Source organism: Bison bison, unplaced genomic scaffold (assembly GCF_000754665.1).
Source record: "Bison bison bison isolate TAMUID 2011002044 unplaced genomic scaffold, Bison_UMD1.0 scf7180017864291, whole genome shotgun sequence".
Lineage (NCBI taxonomy): Eukaryota > Metazoa > Chordata > Mammalia > Artiodactyla > Bovidae > Bison > Bison bison.
Genome location: NW_011494863.1, coordinates 10,923,994 through 10,943,806, shown reverse-complemented (window position 1 = coordinate 10,943,806; position 19,813 = coordinate 10,923,994). Strand labels below are relative to the sequence as shown.

Below are 19,813 nucleotides of genomic sequence, written 5' to 3'. Positions count from 1 at the left end.
GACCTTTGCACGTGCCCTCCCTCCCACCTTCATCTATTCCATTTCCCGTCAGCTTGGATATCACTTCTTTCAGGAAGCCCTCCTTAGCCAAGTCTAGGTCAGCAGCTGCCCCCCCCCCCCCCCGGGCTCTGGTGGCACCTGTTATCACCCATAACAACTAACACTGTGTGTAACTGTTGCCTTGCCTGCCTCCTTCATCAGACTGTAGGCTTTGGGAGGGCAGGGCCCCGATCTTGGACTTCACTGCATCCCCAACAGCCAACTCCTGGAGGCACTGAAGGTATGCAGTAGACACTCATTAAACGAACACATGAATAAATGAGGTGCCCTTTTTATATACAGCAAGTGTCTAGTGAACAAAGGTCACACTGACTGGCCCTCCAATGGTGAGTCACACAAATTTCAGCGATATTTCATCTTTAAGACCTTTATTCCCAGCAGTTGACATCAGTTATTCACCAAGCTAGAACTCAGCACATTAACCAAGAATTTGCTCATCTTTTTGAGCATTGAGATACTGTAATCTGGTCCCCATGTCTAAAACTAGGTTGGAGCCCAAAAGGTTAAACTCCATTGCAGGGAGCAAGAGGCACCCTCGTGAATCAGTCTTCAATTCTTGGAAGTGTTGTTCAAGTCATAGGCAAATACCTTTGCGAGTCTAACATGTGATTGCCCAGCACTGAAATAAATAAGACACAGTGCAATGGTTCTAGGCATCTGGAGGGGAAAGGCACATTACACCGAGTCCTCTGGAGAAAATTCAGGCCATTCTCCATATTCTCAGTTGTGCATTTCCTCACCCTTCAGTGACTTTTAATCTCATTCCCTGGTATGAAAAACCACAACCCATGTGCTACTGAATACATTTTTATTTTCCTTTCGTGACACAGATTTGGTTCCAAGTATATTTCGGTTTTCTTCCTTATGCCTACAAGAACATCCAGTTTTGTTCAGGTCCCTTTTAATGGCACTTAATAAATATACATTCTAGGACCTGAAAGAACAGGCTGTCCTGTTTCAAACCTCCTCTCAAGCTGCCTGTTTAAAGCATCTCAGCAAGTACAAAGTTAGGATGGGGCACATTCTAGGTCAGAGCTTGTGACCATTTCTGACCCTAGATCTATCTCGACCAGCACTGAGTGTCCAGGGCAGAGGTCTCCAACCCTGGCCACACACTGGAAGTACTTGAGGAGCTCTCTGATTTCCTGAGGCTGGGCCACACTCCAGACAAATTGCATCAGCATCTCTGAGTGGGAACCTCGCTTCAGTCATAGTTGAAAGCTGCCCCAGTGCAAACAGTAGGCTCTCAAAAGTACTGTAGAACCACACTGGTTCTACCACAGCTGGATTTCCTATTTTATTACCTGTTCTCCTGTGCTTCTTGTTTGCATCAGAAATCTGAGCAGGGAAGAGAAAGGAAAATGAGTCATAAGCATCTTAGAGTCAATTTTGTGCTGGGTGAAAGGTTGTGGGGACTGAGTTTCTCTTGCATTATGTATGCAGCCTTCATGCTTTCACAAGCCCAGAGGAGGTAAGTTATAGACTGTCTGACACAGACATGTATACACTTATTAAAGGCTCTCCAAAAACCAGAGATAACAATTTTAGGCACTACAGTTATAATACAGAGGCATTCTTGGACTTAAGTCTAAACTGTCACCTGTTTTTACATATAATCTAATGTGGATTTGTTCTGAAATTTGTCATTTGTTTTAAAAGGTACACTGAATCACCTTTTCTCTCTCCTGTGAGTCTTGCAACTTATCTGAGCCCAAAGCAACAACTTAGAAATGATGATCCAACAGCTGCTGCACCCAAATTTGCCCTGGTAGTCAGTCTTCCTTGAACAAGAACTCTTTTGAGAGGCTTCAATTTCTAGGTTCTAGAAAGGGATGGCAATTAACGTGATCTCACCAAATTCAAAAGTTTGGTTACTTAGAATGCAGCACTGGGAGGGATCCTGGGTTTAAAGCAAAGGATGCCACACTGATTATTAATGTTGGTCATGGCCATGGGCATGGAGAGTGGCCAGTTGATGCCTGGGGCCATCCTGAGACCACTTCCTGCACATCCTGCAATTTTACTTTTATGTCACACTTCACGATTCACAAGGAGCTTCCACAACTTTGGCATCTCCTCATTCTCATCACAAGCCTGAGTTAGGTCTTAATAGATGTTAAAACTGAGGTTGTGTCCTATGTCTGAGGTTCCACAGCCAACTGACATCACCTCCACTGTGGCCTCCAGGCCCTCACCACCCTCCTGAAACCACCGGGGGTTCCCCTGGCTCCTTCTTCCAGAAATAGGAAACCAAGTCATTACCCACCCACCAGGTCTTTAGTTACCTGCTTCACAGTTTCCTCTGTGATTTGCATGGCCCTTTGTCCCCTAGTTCAGAGAACACAGCAGCAGTGTACAACTGCTGCCAACCTAACACACACCTCAACTGTACAACTTCACACACCCCACCTAACACACCCTCAAAAACCCCTCTCCCCTGGGGCAGCCTCTGCATTTGCCTACATACATTCCAGAATCGTGACTTGCTCACACCCACTCCAGGCCCAGCCAAAAGACTCCTGGGAACCTTTCTACTGCCCTGACAAGCCCTCGCTCCCTGCTAGAGAGGGGTCCTGTGTGTTCACTGCCCAAGGTAATTCAGCTCCCACTGTAGAGAAATAAAAGCCGACTGGTCAGCTATGGTGTCTCTATATCACAGGAAGGAAGTGAGCTGTCAGACCAGGTAGTTCTGGGCTTTCCAGGGGCCCTCCATGCAACCACATAGCACACAGGTAATGCTCATCTAGGTGACCCACTCCCGTGGACAGGCTGGGGCAGGAGCACAGGTAAGACTGGCCACAAGCAAGTCCTGGCGCATCAGCTGGGACCTGCCATCCAGGGTGCTGTGACTCAGGTTGGAACGCCCTCTTCAGGCAAACATAATGAGCTGCCCTGGTTGGGGCCTTTCGTGCCCACCCACACCAGGCGTTCCGCAAGGCTCATCTCCCTCTTTTGGCTACCTTCTCCGTGCCCTTCACCCCACCCTGACCTGATCTCCCCATTCACCCCCACCTTCTCTTTGCTTCTTTTCCTTCCCAGGGTCACAGCCTCTAACCCTCCTGGAACATAGACTTAAAGGAGGGCACCCTAAGAAGGCAAACTCCAGCCCCACGGAGCTGGACTTGGGGCCCTGGCCAGGAAGCTGGAAGGCACGTAGCCCCTCTGTCCGTTTACTTCCACGAGGCTCCATTCTGGGTTCCCCTTCTTGTCCTGGGCCTCCAGCACAGTCACCCGCTGGCCTGCCTGCAGACTCACTTCATGGCTGCTTCTGGCCATGAAGGGGTACATGGCCACCACCTGAAACACATGGGGAATGACACAGAAGTGGTCAGGGCGAGAGCACGGACAAGCCCAACCCAGAGAAGCTGTTTACCCTCTTCCCTGACACCTGACTCAGTGGCTGGGCAGTCACCTCCCAAATGCGTCCTTTGTCCAAAGATGTCAGCTACTTCCACTCTGCTAATACCTAGTGGATGGCAGGCTCTTTGCCTGGTTTTGATTTTCACAGTTCTATAATTCTATTTCCTCCTTTTTTCAGATAAGGAAATTGAGACTCAGAGACGTCAAGGAACTGATTCAAAACCACAGAGCAGTGAAGCTGACCTGTCTGACCTCAGAAGGGGTGTTCTCAGTGCACTGCTGCCGTCCTACCCAGCGGAAGACTCAGAGTCCCTTCCTCACTACCCTCCTCAGATCCAAGGGTGTCATCTGTCCAGACCAATTTCTCAGCTTGGTGTAGAGACAGGAGGGATGGTTGGGCAACTTTATTACTTTTTAGGTAAAGGGTCCCCCAAAAAAGACTATAATGGAGGGGAGGGCACTTAGGATAATATTTTACCTCCCTGGGCCTCAGTTTCATCATCTGTAACATGGAAGTATGATATCCTTCCCTCCAGGTAATCATGGGAACTTAAAGAATGAATGCCTGAGCCTGGTACAGAGTAAGGGCTCAACAAATGCAGGCTGCTTTGACTTCCTTGGTGGCTCAGACGGTAAAAGCGTCTGCCTACAAAGTGGAAGACCCAGGTTCGATCCCTGGGTCGGGAAGATCCTCTGGAGAAGCAAATGGCAACCCACTCCAGTATTCTTGTCTAGAAAATCCCATGGACGGAGGAGCCTGGCAGGCTACAGTCCGTGGGGTTGCAAGGAGTCAGACACGACTGAGCAACTTCACAAGAAGTATTATATTATTTTGGCCATGCTGTGCAGCTTGAGGGATCTCAGTTCCCTGACAAGAGATGGAACCCAGGCCTCATGAGTCAAAGTGCCAAGTTCTAACTACTGGATGACCAGGGAATTCCCTGCTTTGGTTATTTCTACCATGACTTTTATTGTTTGGCTGCGCTGGGTCTTTGCTGCTGTGGTTTTCTCTAGTTGCTCTGTCTCTCTAGTTGTGGTGAGTGGACTTCTCATGGAGGCTTCTCTTGTTGCAGGGCACAGGCTCTAGGATGTGCAGGCTTCAGCGGTTGTGGCTCCCAAGCTCCAGAGCACAGGCTCAACGGTTGTGGTGCATGGGCTCAGTTACCTCATGGCATGTGGGATCTTCCCGGATCAGGGGTCAAACCCGTGTCTCCTGCATTGGCAGGCGGATTCTTTACCACAGAGCCACTAGGGAAGCCCCTACCATGACTTTTATTACTATGGGCCAGGAATAGTCAGAGGCAACAGGGGACTGGAATGACCCCATGTGAGTCCCACTGAGCAGACCCACAAGCAAAGAGGAAGCAGCTGATGTCCCTGGGCTGAGGGACAGCTGAGCTCTCCACATGAGCCCCTAGGTGGGGGCTCTGGGGACACCATCCACACTGGCTGGCGATGGGGTTGAGTTGGGTGGCCAGCCTCCCTTGTGGGACCCTATGGGTCCTTTGCCGATGGGTGGGTGTGTCCAGCTGGAAGCAGCCCTGGTGTATCACTTCTAACTAATTCTCCTGGCACTGGCCTGAGAACCTTCTCAGCATGTGCCAGAGCTGTACATCACAGCTTCCACGGGCTTCTGTGCAGCCCTCCCTCAGCCCACTCCAGGCTCCCCGGCTATTCACTGCAAGCCTCTGGGCCCCTGGCCCTGGGCCTGGGTCCTTTCTGCTGCTCATTCATCACCTGTGGAGTTCCTCCTCCATAACTGTGCATGCTGCCTCCATTTACTGATGCTCCCATGTACCAGCCACCAACTACCTCAATCAACCCTCACATCGACCCCACTGACCCTTTTCCCCCTAGGATTTGGCTCTGCAAAGCCTTCCCATCACTTATTGCTTTGAGATATAATTCACATACATACATTCCACCCTTTCAAAGTATATAATTCAGTAGTTTTTAGTATGTTCTCAAGGTTGTGCCACCACCATCACTATCTAATTCCAGAACATCTTCATCATCCCAAAAAGAGACCCTAGACCACTTAACAGTCACTTTCCACTCCCCTTGCCCCGAGCCCCTGACAACCACTGGTCTACTTTCTGTCCAAATGTAACTGTCTATCCTACACAGTTTGAATAGAGAATCACACATTACATGGTCTTCTGTATAGAGCTACGTGTGGTGGTATGTGTCAGAAAGTCATTCTTTCTCTTGGATGAATAATATCTGAAATTGCATGGATACGTCAGATTTTGTTTATTCTTTCATCAGTTGACAGACATAGATTGTTTCCACTTAGGGCTGTTATGAATAATGCTGCGATGAACATGCATGTACAAGTTTCCCATGGCTTTTTATGAGAAAGACCGACACCCTTGCCAAGGCCACAGGCCCCAATGGCTGGCCCCACCTCACCTCTTCAACAGCACCTCACTGCCCCTACCTTGCTGGCTCCCCTCAGTTCCTTACTAACCGTGTCTTCCCCAGCCCTGGGCCTTTGCATTTGCTGGGCATGTTTTCAGGGAAGCTCTTCCCATTCACACCCCTTTATCCAATTACTTCCTATTCATCCTTCAAATCTGAGCAAAAGCATGATTCTTTTCAGAAAAATCTTCCCTAATCCTCTCCCTCACTTAAGGCTCTGGCACCTATCACCAACAGAACTTTAAGATCATTTATATGATTATTTTATTAATCACTGTTTCCCCCACCTCCCAGATTGTAAATTTGAGGAAGGCAAGGGCCAAGGTTGACCTCTGCTCATCATTGTATCTCTCATCTAACACAGTGCCTGGCGTATACTGAATAATTAATGCATGACTAAATGAATGAATGAAATAATCCCACTTGCTGTGCTTACTAGAGAGTAAAGGATTAGCTCTCTGCTCTTGACATGGCAGGGACAAGAGTCTGCTTTCTCCAGGTACACACCTGGCCAGGAAACTGGTATGGCCACTGACTCCTGGCCCTGGCCCCTCCACAGGGTAGTAACTCTTCCTGACAGGATGAAAATCAAAGCCCCGCTCCAGATGGCCCCCACCCCTCTTCTAGGCTCACCTGGGTCACAGCTGGGACAGAGGGGACCGGGGCTGAGATGGGCTCTGGTGTCTGATGTTGGGAGTCTCTGTGAGGCCTCTCCTGCCCTCTGAGCTCCTCCTCACTGGGGACCACATGGTACACCTCCAGTTTTCCTGCTGGCACGTACCCTCGATGTCCTGCAGGACATACAGAATGTTATCTGGCTGTGGATCACTCCTTTCAGTGGTAGAGGAAGTCACCACCATTCATGGATGTGACTGCGTCCAATACAGCTTCTCAGCACTACAGTGGACCTTGGAAAGTCATCTCAGAACGTCACAACACCACTCACCCCACCCTGCGCTCACTCTTTCTAGCTTCTGCTTGTTTACCCCGGTGACAGGGAGCTCATTCCCCACAGAGGCAACCCAGTTCATGTGGAACAGCTCTGGCAGAGACAAAAAGTCCTTCCTTGGACTGGAACGAAAACTGTTTTCCTGGTGCTGGCACCTCTGGTCCCCTGTCCAAGCAAGGCTACTCCTCACTGCAGGACTGTCTTCCCAGGAGGCAGAAATTGCCTTTCCCTTCTCCAAGTGCCCCCCGCCCCTTCTTGGAATAGCTACCCCAGGGGTGTTCTGGCTGCAGTTACTGTGAATGGCCATCACCATCTGAGAGCTTGCCTGGTGCTGAACTGCACTGGACCACCTGGTCTTTACATCAGCTCTCAAGGTCAGTATCATTATTTCCATTTTATTGCTGAACCAACGGGGCTCAGAGAGGCTCCATAACTCTTCTGGGATCATGCAGTTATTAAAGTGCTGAGTTGGGATCCAAACCTGGTCTTCTTGACTCCAGGGGCCTTGTTTTAATCTTCATTCAGCTCAAGTTTTTCAACTTGAGCCCAGAGTTTCCCCTTTTATGAATTTTCCCAGATCTGTACCATCTTTTTAATAAACTCACTTTTTAAAACTTAGAGTTGTACTATACACTGATAACAATGAATAAAATCATGGGTTTCTGTACTAGTTATATTTTTTCTAATATACATTAAAATACTGAATTAAAATAAAGTATCTGAAGTGGGGAAAAACTGTCTGCAGATCCCCTCCCAATAGTCCTGTGTAACCGTCATCTGTGGATCGCATGCCCCTCTGTGGAAGACACTGGAGATACTGGGGCATCTCGTCCTGGGTTCATGGTGCCCCTTTCTTCCTGCCCTGCTGTCTCCTGGGGCCCCCACATCTGAGCAGCACACCCAGGGACCTGACCAGAGCAGAGGGAGCAGGACAACATCAACTTCATTCTCGATGTCAGACTTCTGTCCCCACAGTTGGGATCCAAGTGTTCCTCCTCCACATATCGCCATTCTTCAAGGTGATCCACAGAACTGCGTCTACACCAGTGACTTGTGAGGTCCCCAAGGCAGAGTCCTCGCAAGTCCTTGCCCTCCTTACACAGCACCCAGCACATAGTAGGTGCTTGATACGGATGATGCAACATATGACAACTTCTCTTTTTGGCATGTCATACACCACACTAAGCTGGCTATATCCCCAAGCCCTCCATGTTCACCTGTGTTCATTCCCACACTGGATCTGCATAGCCAGACCCCACCCACAAGAGCACCCGTGTCTCCCCACTGGCTCTCGTTGGGTGGATTTCCCAAAGGGCGGGGAAGTGCCCCCTGAAGTCCCACATACCTCCAGTGTCCACCAGCCATCGGCTGCTGTTGCCTTTGGTGTCCTTGTTTTGAAGGAGGGCTACGATGTGGCCCCGAGGTAGGGTCAGGTCCAGAGTCCCAGCCCCGCTGATGTTGCTTGTCACCTGGTACAGCTTTCCCGGGCCATACCTGCTCAGGAGCGCCTGCACCTGGCGTTCAGCCCCTGGAAGGAGTGGCTGGGAGAGGGAGAGAGACAGACACCAGTGCTGGAGCTGGAGGGTTAAAGCTAACACCAGTGCTGGCCAACATGCTGACAGCCAGGAGTCCTGGGCCAAGTCCACCTCTGCTCCCCACAGACCCATCCCAGTCAGGGCAACAGCCTCCTCAACAACAAATGGATGCATCAGATGAGAAACACATGCTCTTAGTATCCAAAGGCATTTCAGAAGAAATGCATTCAGAAGAAAGGCATTTTAGAAGAAGCTTCTAAAATCCTTCTCTGGTCTAAATTTCTTGGGATTTCTAAAATCCTAAGTCCGTTTCTGAATCTCCCAGTTACAGAACTCCAAGACTGTGCCCTAAATTCTGCCCATAGCATTAAGCTAAGCTGTCCCACAGGAAAATGCCTTACACACATCTTTCAACACCAATGAGCAAGACTATGAGTGTCATGTCAGAAACAGCCCTTACTCACCTGGGATCTTAAATAGCCAGCACAGGGCTGACACATGTAGACCCCTCACACACGGGTGAACAAAGGAAATTCAGTGTTTTGTTCCATGGGTTTTGAGTCCACAAGCCTTTATCGAGCCGCCTACCATTTACAAGGCATGGTAAGCCTTGTGAGTGACAACAGAGTTTTTCTTTAATGGAAATTGCCATGTAGCTAAGGAGAATGATTCAGTGCACTTTCAGAGCATCTAGAAATTTGGCCCTGTCTTTGTTTTTTCATTCACTGCTTCCAACTAAAGTATTAACAAGAAGAGACTCAGATTGTCCCCTTTTGTAAAACAAAGAAGCTAAAAATATTGAATATAGATTTATTATATATCCTCTCTCACTAGATATATATGGATGGACATATATTCACTATATTCTATGTGGCTATTTCCAGGTGGAGAGGTGCTAGATGTAGGAAGGTAAGCAGAGATGCCCTTTAGGGACACTTGGGCATGGACTCTGCCATCTCCCTTACTTCCAACAGGTTCCTGAATCAGGATCAAGAACCAGGAGAATCCCAGGTTTCTAAACAGGCCCTCAAACAAAAGTGTAGAGGCACAGTAGCTCTTTTTCAGAATGGTGGTGTTAATGCAAGTATGGGGTAGCAGACGTTTGTCTTCTTTCTCAAGTCTCTGCCCCTCCGTGTGTGAAGAACAGCAGCGCTCCCTGGAGGCGCTGGGGAGGCCTGCAAAGATCGCACTGGTTCTCTCATGTCCTGCGGGTGGCGCCACTCCTCTGGGATCTGTACTCGTAGCCAAATAAGTCATAGGAATTTGTAGGAAGGTGTGTGTCTGTGTATCTGTGTGAGTCTTGCAGGGGTACATGAGAGGAGAGATGGGGAAGCTGGGGGTGGGGCTGGGGTCATGGGAGTCCCTTCTCTTCCTACCAATTTGCAACACATCAGGACTATGATGTTCCCATTTCTTTCTATTTTTATGTATCTTCTCTTCTTTTTCCTGCAATCACCATGGCTTGCTTTTCCAATAAGAAAAAATGTTATTTTGTCTTAAGTAGAAGAAGATAGAAGTTTCCATGGCTCATCTGAGTGGCGACTCCGTTCTTGATTTCCTCCACCCTTCTTCCCCTCGGGTCGCAGAGCCCATGTAACAGCTCGAATGAGTCCTCTGCTGGGTATCTCAGGGTGGGCAACGAAGTGGGGACAGCTCACTCCCAGGAGGAGGCCACCACACTTGAAGTGCACACACCCCTCTGAGGCTCTTGGTGCAAATGCCACCTGTCTCTGCCCAGTCCTTCTGGGCTCCTTTAATGTTCCCCCATGTCTCTTGGGCCCCCTCCTCCCTTTGGGGGAATCTTGGACCTGTCTCCTGACCCTCACTTCACATCTCACATGTGACTGAATATAGTTTCAGTTTTCTCAAACCCAGGTTTCATCACTCTCTGAGAGCCCCTTTGCCCTTCAGCTACATCAGTTACTAAAACATACATAATATTTTATATATTCTTTTTAAAATTTTTTTAAGTTTATATATTTTTAAAATTATTAGGCTGATTTTATTCTTTCTTATGGTTTTGTCTTTTTATTTAATTGGAAGATAATTGCTTGATAATATTGTGTTGATTTTTGCCATACAACAATGTGTATCAGCTGTAAGTGTACATATATGCCCTCCCTCTTGAGTCTCCCTCCCACCCTGCCCATCCTACTCCATTATTTTATATATTCTTGAAGAATTCTTCAAGCAGACTGCAAGATACCCTTTCATTATATTTTAGAGGAAAACCATTTTACCCCCCAAAAAAGCCTTTGGCCAGCCAAAGTTCTGTCAACCACAATGCAGCTGAAACACTGTCTTTTGCAATTAAAAATTTCATAGCAAAAAGAAAATCTAAATTACTTCTAGTGCAAACATTTCATTTGTCCTGAATGCTCATATTTGAAGCAAGTTCTATGGGAAAGTGATGAGGAAACAAAGTTAATTTTGCTGAAAAATCTGAAGAAGTTGCAGGCTTCAGGGTGTTCATGCCACTTGTCTGTTGTGATGTCATTAAGAGCAAAATGTTTAGGTTATCTTCTTAACCTGCTTTTACACTTATCAACCATGAAGAGAATGTGTGTGTGTGTGTGAGAGAGAGAGAGAGAGAGAGATTTCCACCCCACCCCCACCCCCAGGTCACAAAAAAGAGAGAGGGAAAGGCAACGTGTTTCTGGGGTAACAGGGAACAACTGGGGGAAAAAAAGGGGAAGGAAATAGGGGGCTGACCTCACCCCACTGGCAGGTGAAGGACTGGCTAGTCTTTGAAGGGGAAGGAAGGACACTTACTTGTGTGGTGGGAGGTGGCAGCACTTTCTCAAAGTTCTCTTGAAAGGAGCGAAGCTGGTGACTGGTCTGGCCTAGTGCATCCTCCACCAGCTTCCTGAAGGCTGGCTCAGACAGGTGGTGGTGGGGGAGCTGGGGGGCATAGACACTGTCATCAGAGCCCTCCTTGGCAGAGAGGAGACCCTGACAGCCACACTCCAGCCCCAGCTGTGTTAGGATGGGCCTTTATGTCTTTGTCTTGGTTTGGCCTGGGTACTGCCCCACCTTCCTTTAAGAAAGCATCCCTCTACGGGGGTCCAGGGGTATTGTCCCTCCTGGTGCCTGGCCACAGGACTGGCAGTCACAGCATCCCTTTTCTTATCTACCGTGATTGGTCAAGGAGTGGACAATGGACTAGAGCAAGGCCATTCGGAATGTTCCCATCAGATTTAGTACATGAAGGCTGAGAGTGACAGGGTGATTCTTCTTTTAGATCCTGAGATGTTAAGGTAAACACCTGGAGCTGTTGAGAGCCACTCTCTCCCACCTTGCAAAAAACACCTGCTTGACAATAAAGCCAACCCAGAGAGGGAAACAGCCAGGAGATACAGTGCAAGCCAGAGCCTCAACAACATTGTTTGTTGGGTCTCCAGGTTACACAATTGTATAATATGTTCTTTATGCCTAAGCTGGTTTGGAGCCCAGGGAGTTCTGAATGATGCTCCATTCTGGGAACTTGGCCCTGCTGGGCAACTCTTGCATTTTCATCAGACAGTCTAGAAGTGACCAAGGCCCCACAGCTAACAGAAACATGTCTTCTCTGCTGGTCACCAAAACCACCAGGGCCTTTCCTCTGCCCCCAGGATGCAGAGAGATTGAGGTTCTACCATGTGGGCCTTTCCCAGGTTCCAGGAGACTGTCCAGGAGAATGGGACATGGGACATAGACAGGAAGCTGTATTCAATCATTAACAGGCCCTAAGATTCTACATTACAAGATCAATCGAGAAATGCCCTCTTTCTGGGACTTCCATGGTTGTGGTCCAGTGGTTAAGACTCAGTGCTCCCAATGCAGGGGGCACAAGTTCAATCTCTGGTTGGGGAACCCAATGCCACATAGCACAGTCAAAAAAAGAAAAAAAGGAATGCCTTCTTTCTGCTCTTATGAAGTTGACCTTCCCACTACAGTATCCTAGAATACTCCCCAGCCCTGCATAGCCCAGTGTAAACACAAGAGGGTCTGGCTGCCCTAGATAGAAGACTAGAGGGTGAGAAGAGAATGAGAAGATTATCTGATCAGATTTACCCTCTGCCTTCAGGAAAGAGAACAGCTTCTTTTTGCAGATGGTTTGGACTTAATTCAAAAACAGTGTCTGAGGATAGAACTCTGTACTAAATGCTGTGAGGGCCAAAAAGAAGAGAAGCTTAATGAGGGGAAACAGCTTCATCCATCACCTCAACAGGATGCAGGCTCTGATAAGAGCTTAGGAGAAGCACATCCTGAGGGCTGCTGGAGTACAGAGGATGGGGAGATGGGTTCTCCCCCCTGGAGAAAGGGGATTCTGAGAACTTCATGGAGAGATTCATTCGCCCCTTATTTGTGGAGGTCCTACCACATGTCAGGCACTGTGAAAGGTATGGGGGAGACAGGGAGGGACATTCTAGGCTGAAGAAGGAGTCTTAGCAAAGTGGCTGTGATCGTACTCAGAAGTGGTGGGAGGCTGCAGCTGCAGAGTGAGACTATGGGCTGGGAAGGTAGTGCTAAGAGTTCAGTTCAGTTCAGCTCAGTTGCTCAGTCATGTCCAACTCTTTGTGACCCCATGGACTGCAGCACGCCAAGATTCCCTGTCCATCACCAACTCACGGAGCTTGCTCAAACTTGTTCATCGAGTTGGTGATGCCATCCAACCATCTCATCCTCTGTCATCCCCTTCTCCTGCTACCTGCAAGCTTTCCCAGCATCGGGGTCTTTTCCAGTGAGTCAGTTCTTTGCATCAGGTGGCCAAAGTATTGGAGTTTCAGCTTCAGCATCAGTCCTTCCAACAAATATTCAGGGTTGATTTCCTTTAGGATGGACTGGTTCGATCTCTTTGCAGTCCAAGGGACTCTCAAGAGTCTTCTCCAACACCATAGTTCAAAAGCATCAATTCTTGGGCACTCAGCTTTCTTTATAGACCAACTCTCACATCCATACATGACTACTGGAAACACCATAGCTTTGACTAGACAGACCTTTGTCAGCAAAGTAATATCTCTGCTTTTTAATATGCTGTCTAGCTTGGTCATAGCTTTTCTTCCAAGGAGCAAGCGTCTTTTAATTTCATCTTTTAAGTAATGGCTGCAGTCACCATCTGCACTGATTTTGGAGCCCAAGAAAATAAAGTCTGTCACTGTTTCCATTTTTTCCCCATCTATTTGCCATGAAGTGATGGAACCAGATGCCATGATCTTAGTTTTCTGAATGTTGAGTTTTAAGGCAGCTTTTTGACTCTTCTCTTTCCCTTTCATCAAAAGGCTCCTCAGTTCCTCTTCACTTTCTGCCATAAGGGTGGTGTCATCTGCATATCTGAGGTTATTGATATTTCTCCTGGCAATCTTGATTCCAGCTTGTACTTCATCCAGTCCGGCATTTCACATGATGTATTCTGCATATAAGTTAAATACCCAGGGTGACAATATACAGCCTTTACATACTCCTTTCCCAATTTGGAACCAGTCTGTTGTTCCATGTTCGGTTTTAACTGTTGTTGCTTCTTGACAGATTTCTCAGGAGGCAGGTAAGGTGGTCTGGTATTCCCATCTCTTTAAGAATTTTCCACAGTTTGTTGTGATCCACACAGCCAAAGTGGTATCACAATGGTAAGGGTCGGGGGTGGAAAATTTCATCAGGATTTTTATGCAATAAACTGGATGGAGAAAGCTGAGCTGGGGCACATGAGGCACAGGAAACACCATGTGGAACGAGCAACACTGACATTTCTGCAGAGCTTAGACCCACAAGCCACTGAGCTCTGATGCTGATATCAGAGAGAGACTGAAGAACAGTTGAGTGTTCTTTCCTATACCAACCCCAGTGTTCAAAATCCTAAAATCAAAGTTTACACTTGGAAATTTGTTTAAGCCTCTCTGTGCCCTATTTATGCATTCAGCAGATGGCTGTTTTTAACAGGCTGTCGGGCATTGTGGTTCAGGCTCTAGAGTTCACCTGCCAGGATTTAAATTTAGCCATGAGCTATACGGCTTGGGCAAGCTGCTTAACATCTGTGGTCCCGGCTTCCTTTTGAAATGAGAATAACAATACCTACTCTGTGGGGTTATAGTGAGGATTAAGTGAGACAATATATGGAAAATGTTCCAAACCCAGTGTGCAGTAAAGGCTCACAGGGAGGCAGCTGCTAGAAGTAGTAGCAGGGGCAGGAACACCAGCTTGAAGCATTTACTCCTGACTAATGTAGAAGGGGCCCTGTCTCTTGTCACCTGCTTCTAATACACTCCTGGGAATGGCCCCAAGGCCTGTTATTTTCCCAGGCGAGCCTCCTGTGTTTCTGAGTCCCAGAGCCTGCAAGCGGCCTAGAGTCCCAGTTCTATATTACCCTTTGCTTCCATGGTCTGACTCTATTAAAGGAGGGAGAATAGGCCTAAGAGAGATCCAGAAGGTCCCCATGGCCTCCTCCTGAGCACCTGGTAGCCTGTTTGGGAGGCCCAACTTCACTCCACTCCAGCCCCTTCCAAACAACCTGCTGAAGGGCTGAGGAGGCCCGTCCAGCAATTTCCCAGACACACCCCAGTCCCAGAAGCCTTACCTGGGCTAAGCTGTCCTCTGCCCTCTGCAGCACTTGCTTTGCAAGGTCCCTCTGGAGAGTCACAAATGTGCACAGGATCTGGCCGAGCCACCGCATGGCCAGCTGGTTAAACTGTGGGAGTTCAGCCACTAGCAGGGAGTTGAGTGCCTGGTACGTGTGCCGGGCTGCCTCCTCCTCGTAGGTCACACTGCCCACCTCCAACAGCTTCTCTTCCACCCTCTCAAAGTCCAGTAGTTTGTCCAGACGCTTCTTGATCAGGTTCTGAGGGCCTGCCAAGGCTTTGGCCAGGCTGCACAATGGCTGCCACACCTGGGCTTCCAGTTGCTGCTTCTGTGGGGAGAGGTGAGCTTGGGAGTTGAAGAAAGAAGTGGCAGAGGGTGGCCACAGGAAGCAGGAGCTTTGGAGAGAGGCTCCAGTGCCACTCTCACCAAACAGCTATGACCTCTAGCACGATATCTAACCTTTCTGGGCCTCAAGGTGCCCATCTGAGAAATGGGGACAATGCATGTAACAAGCTTAGCAGAGTGCACAGAACAAGTATTTAATATATGTCAATTCTTAATATGGTTACTGTGCAGAGATGTTGAAAAAATTTGGTATAGGATGGTGATCAAAACCATAGTCGTTGGGGCTGAGATCCTAGCTTGCCATTGATCATCTGAATAACCTGGGAGGTCACCCTTTCTGAGCCTCATCTACAGAATGGAGTTATTAACAGTATTTACCCTGTAAGCTATGTCGTGAGGATTAAATGAGTAAAGAATGTAAAGACTTTAGCACAGTGCCTGGCAGATAACATGGCTCAATAAACATTAGCTGGCCCTATTTTTATCAGGAAAATGCACTAATAATAATCTCCACCCTGCTGACTACCCAGGACAGTTATGGATGTAACCATCGAGGAAAGGGCCTCACTTCTAAATATGATTCTTATAGACTCTGCCACCTGCCTGAAAAAAAGAAGAGAGAAGTTCCACTCACAAACTCTGGGAAGGCCTGGAGCTGCAGGTCTCTTGCCAGGTAACAGTACTGTACCACAGGCCCCTCGGGGATTTCCAGATTGTAGTCCTGGGGCCGGAAGCGGAGGAAAGCCTAGATGGGGGTCAAAGGAGAGCCAATCACAGCCCACTGAGACCATCTCACACCTGAAAGCCCCTCCACGACATCCCGGAAAAGGTTGCCCAGGCTGTCTGCACACCCTCCAAGTGTCTGCACACAGCTAATCTATCCTTGCACAACTCGGGTGATTAGAATCTTCTTTCTCTAAGCCCACATCTTTCTCCCTATTCCAGTGTTGCCTCCAATTCACACACTTCTCATTATCACACTTGTGAATTTTTTTTTCTGCCATGTCTGCTCCTCATGTTCTAATAATACTTTTCCTTAAATCAACCTAGCATCCCTATTTAAATCAGTGCATTAAAACAAACAAACAACAACAACAAAAAAACACCTTATGGGGAATTCCCTGGCAGTCTAGTGGTTAGGAGTCTGTGCTTTCACTGCCAAGGGCCTGGGTTCAATCCTTGGTCAGGAAACTAAGATCCCACAAGCTGCATGGCATGGCCAAAAAAAAAAAAACACCTTATGATCCTTCCATAAAGGAAAAGCCAGTAATAATTGCCATAAATAAGCATGTTAAAAATAACTGCTATAAAAACAATGCTATTAAATTCTGTCTGGGCGTCATGGCCAGCTGAAGGCTTCCAGCCTGAGACTGGTTCTGCTGGTTTATTTACATGCCAGCAAAAGAGGCTTTTCCTGGACTCTGAGGATTAAGAGAGAGAGTCAATTTCTTGCTATGGGATTTCATGTCAACCCTGTATCTGTCATGTAAATCCTGCATTCAGGGCAACACAGCCTTAATGCTTCTAAGTATCTGTTCTTCTCTGCAAAGCCAGACATGTCTCTTGGGGGCTTCTGGTTTCTCTCTCTCAAGGCCCCTCCATTCTTTCTCTGAGGGCCTTGCGCTTCTCACTCACTGTGCTGTTATCTTTCTGTGGGGACTGGGGCAAGATGGAGCAGGAATAAGCAGGGGGTGTGCCCCACACAGAAAAGCATAGAACTACAACCTCTCTCCTTCTACACACTTCCAATAATGTCACTCCAAATCCTATTATCCAAAGAGCCTGTTCTCATCTGACTGAGCTGGTCTGTGCAAATGGATGTGACTGAGAACAAAACCACGCAAAAGGGACAGAGTGGATGGAATGAGTCAGCAGCGATGACAAGAACGAAGTGGGAATTTGGGCGCAAGGAAAGTAATGTGCTGGTTGGGAATGCAAACTGGTGTCCCTGTGGGCTTAATCTGGCATGCAAAAATGTATTTTGTTGGGCCCATATAACATTTAGATTCTTATTTAATTAGTTGCTTACATGGACACATCATGAGATTTCACCAAAAGGTCTCAATTTTCAGTTTTCTTCTTCCTTAAAATCAGAAGAACTGGCAGCATTGGGTCCACACTCCCATGCAGCAACAACTCCCATGAGACAGGGCATTTAATTTTATTTTATTCATTTATGCATTTATTCAGTCATTCAAACTCCAAATATTACTACATATTGAACTCTACCTAACAGTCTCATAAACAGACAATAGGCCTATACACCTATACACTTCAGTCAATAACATTCCCTGCCTGGTCCCTTTGAGCACCTGTTTGTCACTCCTGCTCTAGCACCGGTCTGACAGGGTTCTTCCAGAGGACTCTGCTTCCAGTGAATTTGACTCTGCCCAGTGGGAACCCCAGTTCCTGAATACTCAATGAACTCAGAAGTTGCCCCAGCCAGATAACCTCTAGATTAAGGAGTGCTTCCCCAAGGCCCTTCTCTGGCCTCCAACCAGCAACTATTACGATCTCTTCCAATTGGTCCTTGAAGCTGGTGCCTTTATCAGGGGCTTGTTCAATGGGCCCTACGTACCTGTCCAGGTATCCCAGCCTGCCCCCCACCCCCGTCCCCCGCCCCGCCACACACACACACCATTATTTACCACAGGGTCCTCACCTCCAAATTATCCAGGTAAGCAGCCACATTGCTCTTCAGCTCGGTCACACACAGCGACACCCAGTGGAACCTCTCTTCTAAGTCATCAAATTCCTTGTCTTCCGTCTGAGAGTAAAGTTACGCTTATGAGGGCCGAGAACATCCACATAGGGGCAGTGTACACCTCTGTCCCAAGTCCTTGCTAGGAACCACACACACACACCTTTCCACAGACCCGCATATCAGAGCCATTCCTCCAGTCTCCAAACTGAGTGGGATGGTCAGAGGCAGTGAGTGCGGCTTAGTGGTTTTGTATTCAGACCATGAAATCAGACACACGAGCCCTGGTTCACTTGCTTCCTGTCTGTGTGAACTTAGGCAATTGTTTTGCCCTCTTGGAGCCTGTTTCCGCATCTGCAACATGGGGATAATGTGAACATTTACTTCATTGTGTGGAACCATTAATGCCTGGTTCAGAGTAAGCACTCAGTCAACCTAAGTTTCTACTAGTAGCTATTTGAGGCTGGTTCCTTGCCCAGGCCCAGACATAAGTTCTCCTATCTGCATCAAGGGGCTTTGCTGGTGGCTCAGAGGTAAAAATCCACCTGCAGGGCAGGAGACACAGGAGATTCAGGTTTGATTCCTGGGTCAGGAAGATCCCCTGGAGGAGGAAATGGCAACTCATTCTATTATTCTTGCCTAGAGAATACCACTGACAGAGAAGCCTGATGGGCTACAGTCCATAAGGTCGAAAAGACACAACTGAGTGACTGAAAACACACACACACCTGTATCAAGAGGCCCCGGAGAAAGAGCAGCACAAGGCGCAGAGGAGAGAGCCCACCCTGGCTATTCAGAATCAAGTGGAAGGACTTCCCTAACTTCCAGGGCAGGGGTGTGGGTTTGATTCCTGGTTAGGAAGCATCACTACGAACAAAGCTAGTGGAGGTGATGGAATTCCAGTTGAGCTATTTCAAATCCTAAAAGATGATGTCGTGAAAGTGCTGCACTCAATATGCCAGCAAATTTGGAAAACTCAGCAGTGGCCACAGACTGGAAAAGGTCAGTTTTCATTCCAATCCCAAGGAAAGGCAATGCCAAAGAATGTTCAAACTACTGCACAATTGCACACATCTCACAGGCTAGCAAAGTAATGCTCAAAATTCTCCAAGTCAGGCTTCAACAATACATGAAGCATGAACTTCCAGATGTTCAAGCTGGATTTAGAAAAAGCAGAGGAACCAGAGACCAAATTTCCAACATCTGTTGGATCATAGAAAAAGCAAGAGAGTTCCAGAAAAACATCTACTTCAGCTTTATTGACTACTCCAAAGCCTTCAACTGTGTGGATCATAACAAACTGTGGAAAATTCTTAAAGAGAAAGGAATACCAGACCACTTGACCTGCCTCCTGAGAAATCTGTATGTAGGTAAAGAAGCAACAGTTAGAACTGTACATGGAACAACAGACTGGTTCCAAATCGGGAAAGGAGTATGTCAAGGCTGTATATTGTCACCCTGCTTATTTAACTTATATGCAGAGTACATCATGAGAAACGCTGGGCTGGATGAAGCACAAGCTCGAATCAAGATTGTCGGGAGAAATATCAATAACCTCACATATGCAGATGACACCACCCTTATGGCAGAAAGTGAAGAAGAACTAAAGAGCCTCTAGATGAAAGTAAAACAGAAGAGTGAAAAAGTTGGCTTAAAACTCAACAATCAGAAAACTAAGATCATGGCATCCGGTCCCATCACTTCATGGAAAATAGATGGGGAAACAATGGAAAGAGGGACAGACTTTATTTTTTGGGCTCCAAAATCACTGCAGATGGTGATTGCAGCCATGAAATTAAAAGATGCTTGCTCCTCAGAAGAAAAGTTATGACCAACCTAGACAGCATATTAAAAAGCAGAGACATTATTTTGCCAACAAAAGTCCATCTA

At 47.5% G+C, this 19,813-nt stretch overlaps 1 protein-coding gene across 5 annotated transcripts in view; it reads right to left on the bottom strand.

The window, feature by feature from the left end:
* ARHGEF37 (Rho guanine nucleotide exchange factor (GEF) 37) overlaps positions 1-19,813 on the bottom strand; it is a 92,395-nt gene that overhangs the window by 34,260 nt on the left and 38,322 nt on the right. For 2 of the 5 annotated variants that reach the window (XR_826174.1, XR_826173.1), the window contains exons 7-13: positions 17,885-17,989; positions 15,857-15,967; positions 14,876-15,205; positions 11,098-11,226; positions 8,136-8,331; positions 6,475-6,632; positions 1,365-3,357 (exon numbers count right to left, since the gene is read on the bottom strand). Coding sequence is in view for 3 of the 5 variants with exons in the window: in XM_010850538.1 (XP_010848840.1) it covers positions 3,148-3,357; positions 6,475-6,632; positions 8,136-8,331; positions 11,098-11,226; positions 14,876-15,205; positions 15,857-15,967; positions 17,885-17,989 (1,239 nt within the window). In the remaining 2 variants the exon portion in view is untranslated. Of the gene's footprint in view, positions 1-411; positions 3,358-6,474; positions 6,633-8,135; positions 8,332-11,097; positions 11,227-14,875; positions 15,206-15,856; positions 15,968-17,884; positions 17,990-19,813 lie in introns of those variants that run through there. The other 3 variants (XM_010850538.1, XM_010850539.1, XM_010850540.1) reach the window with 2 other exon arrangements.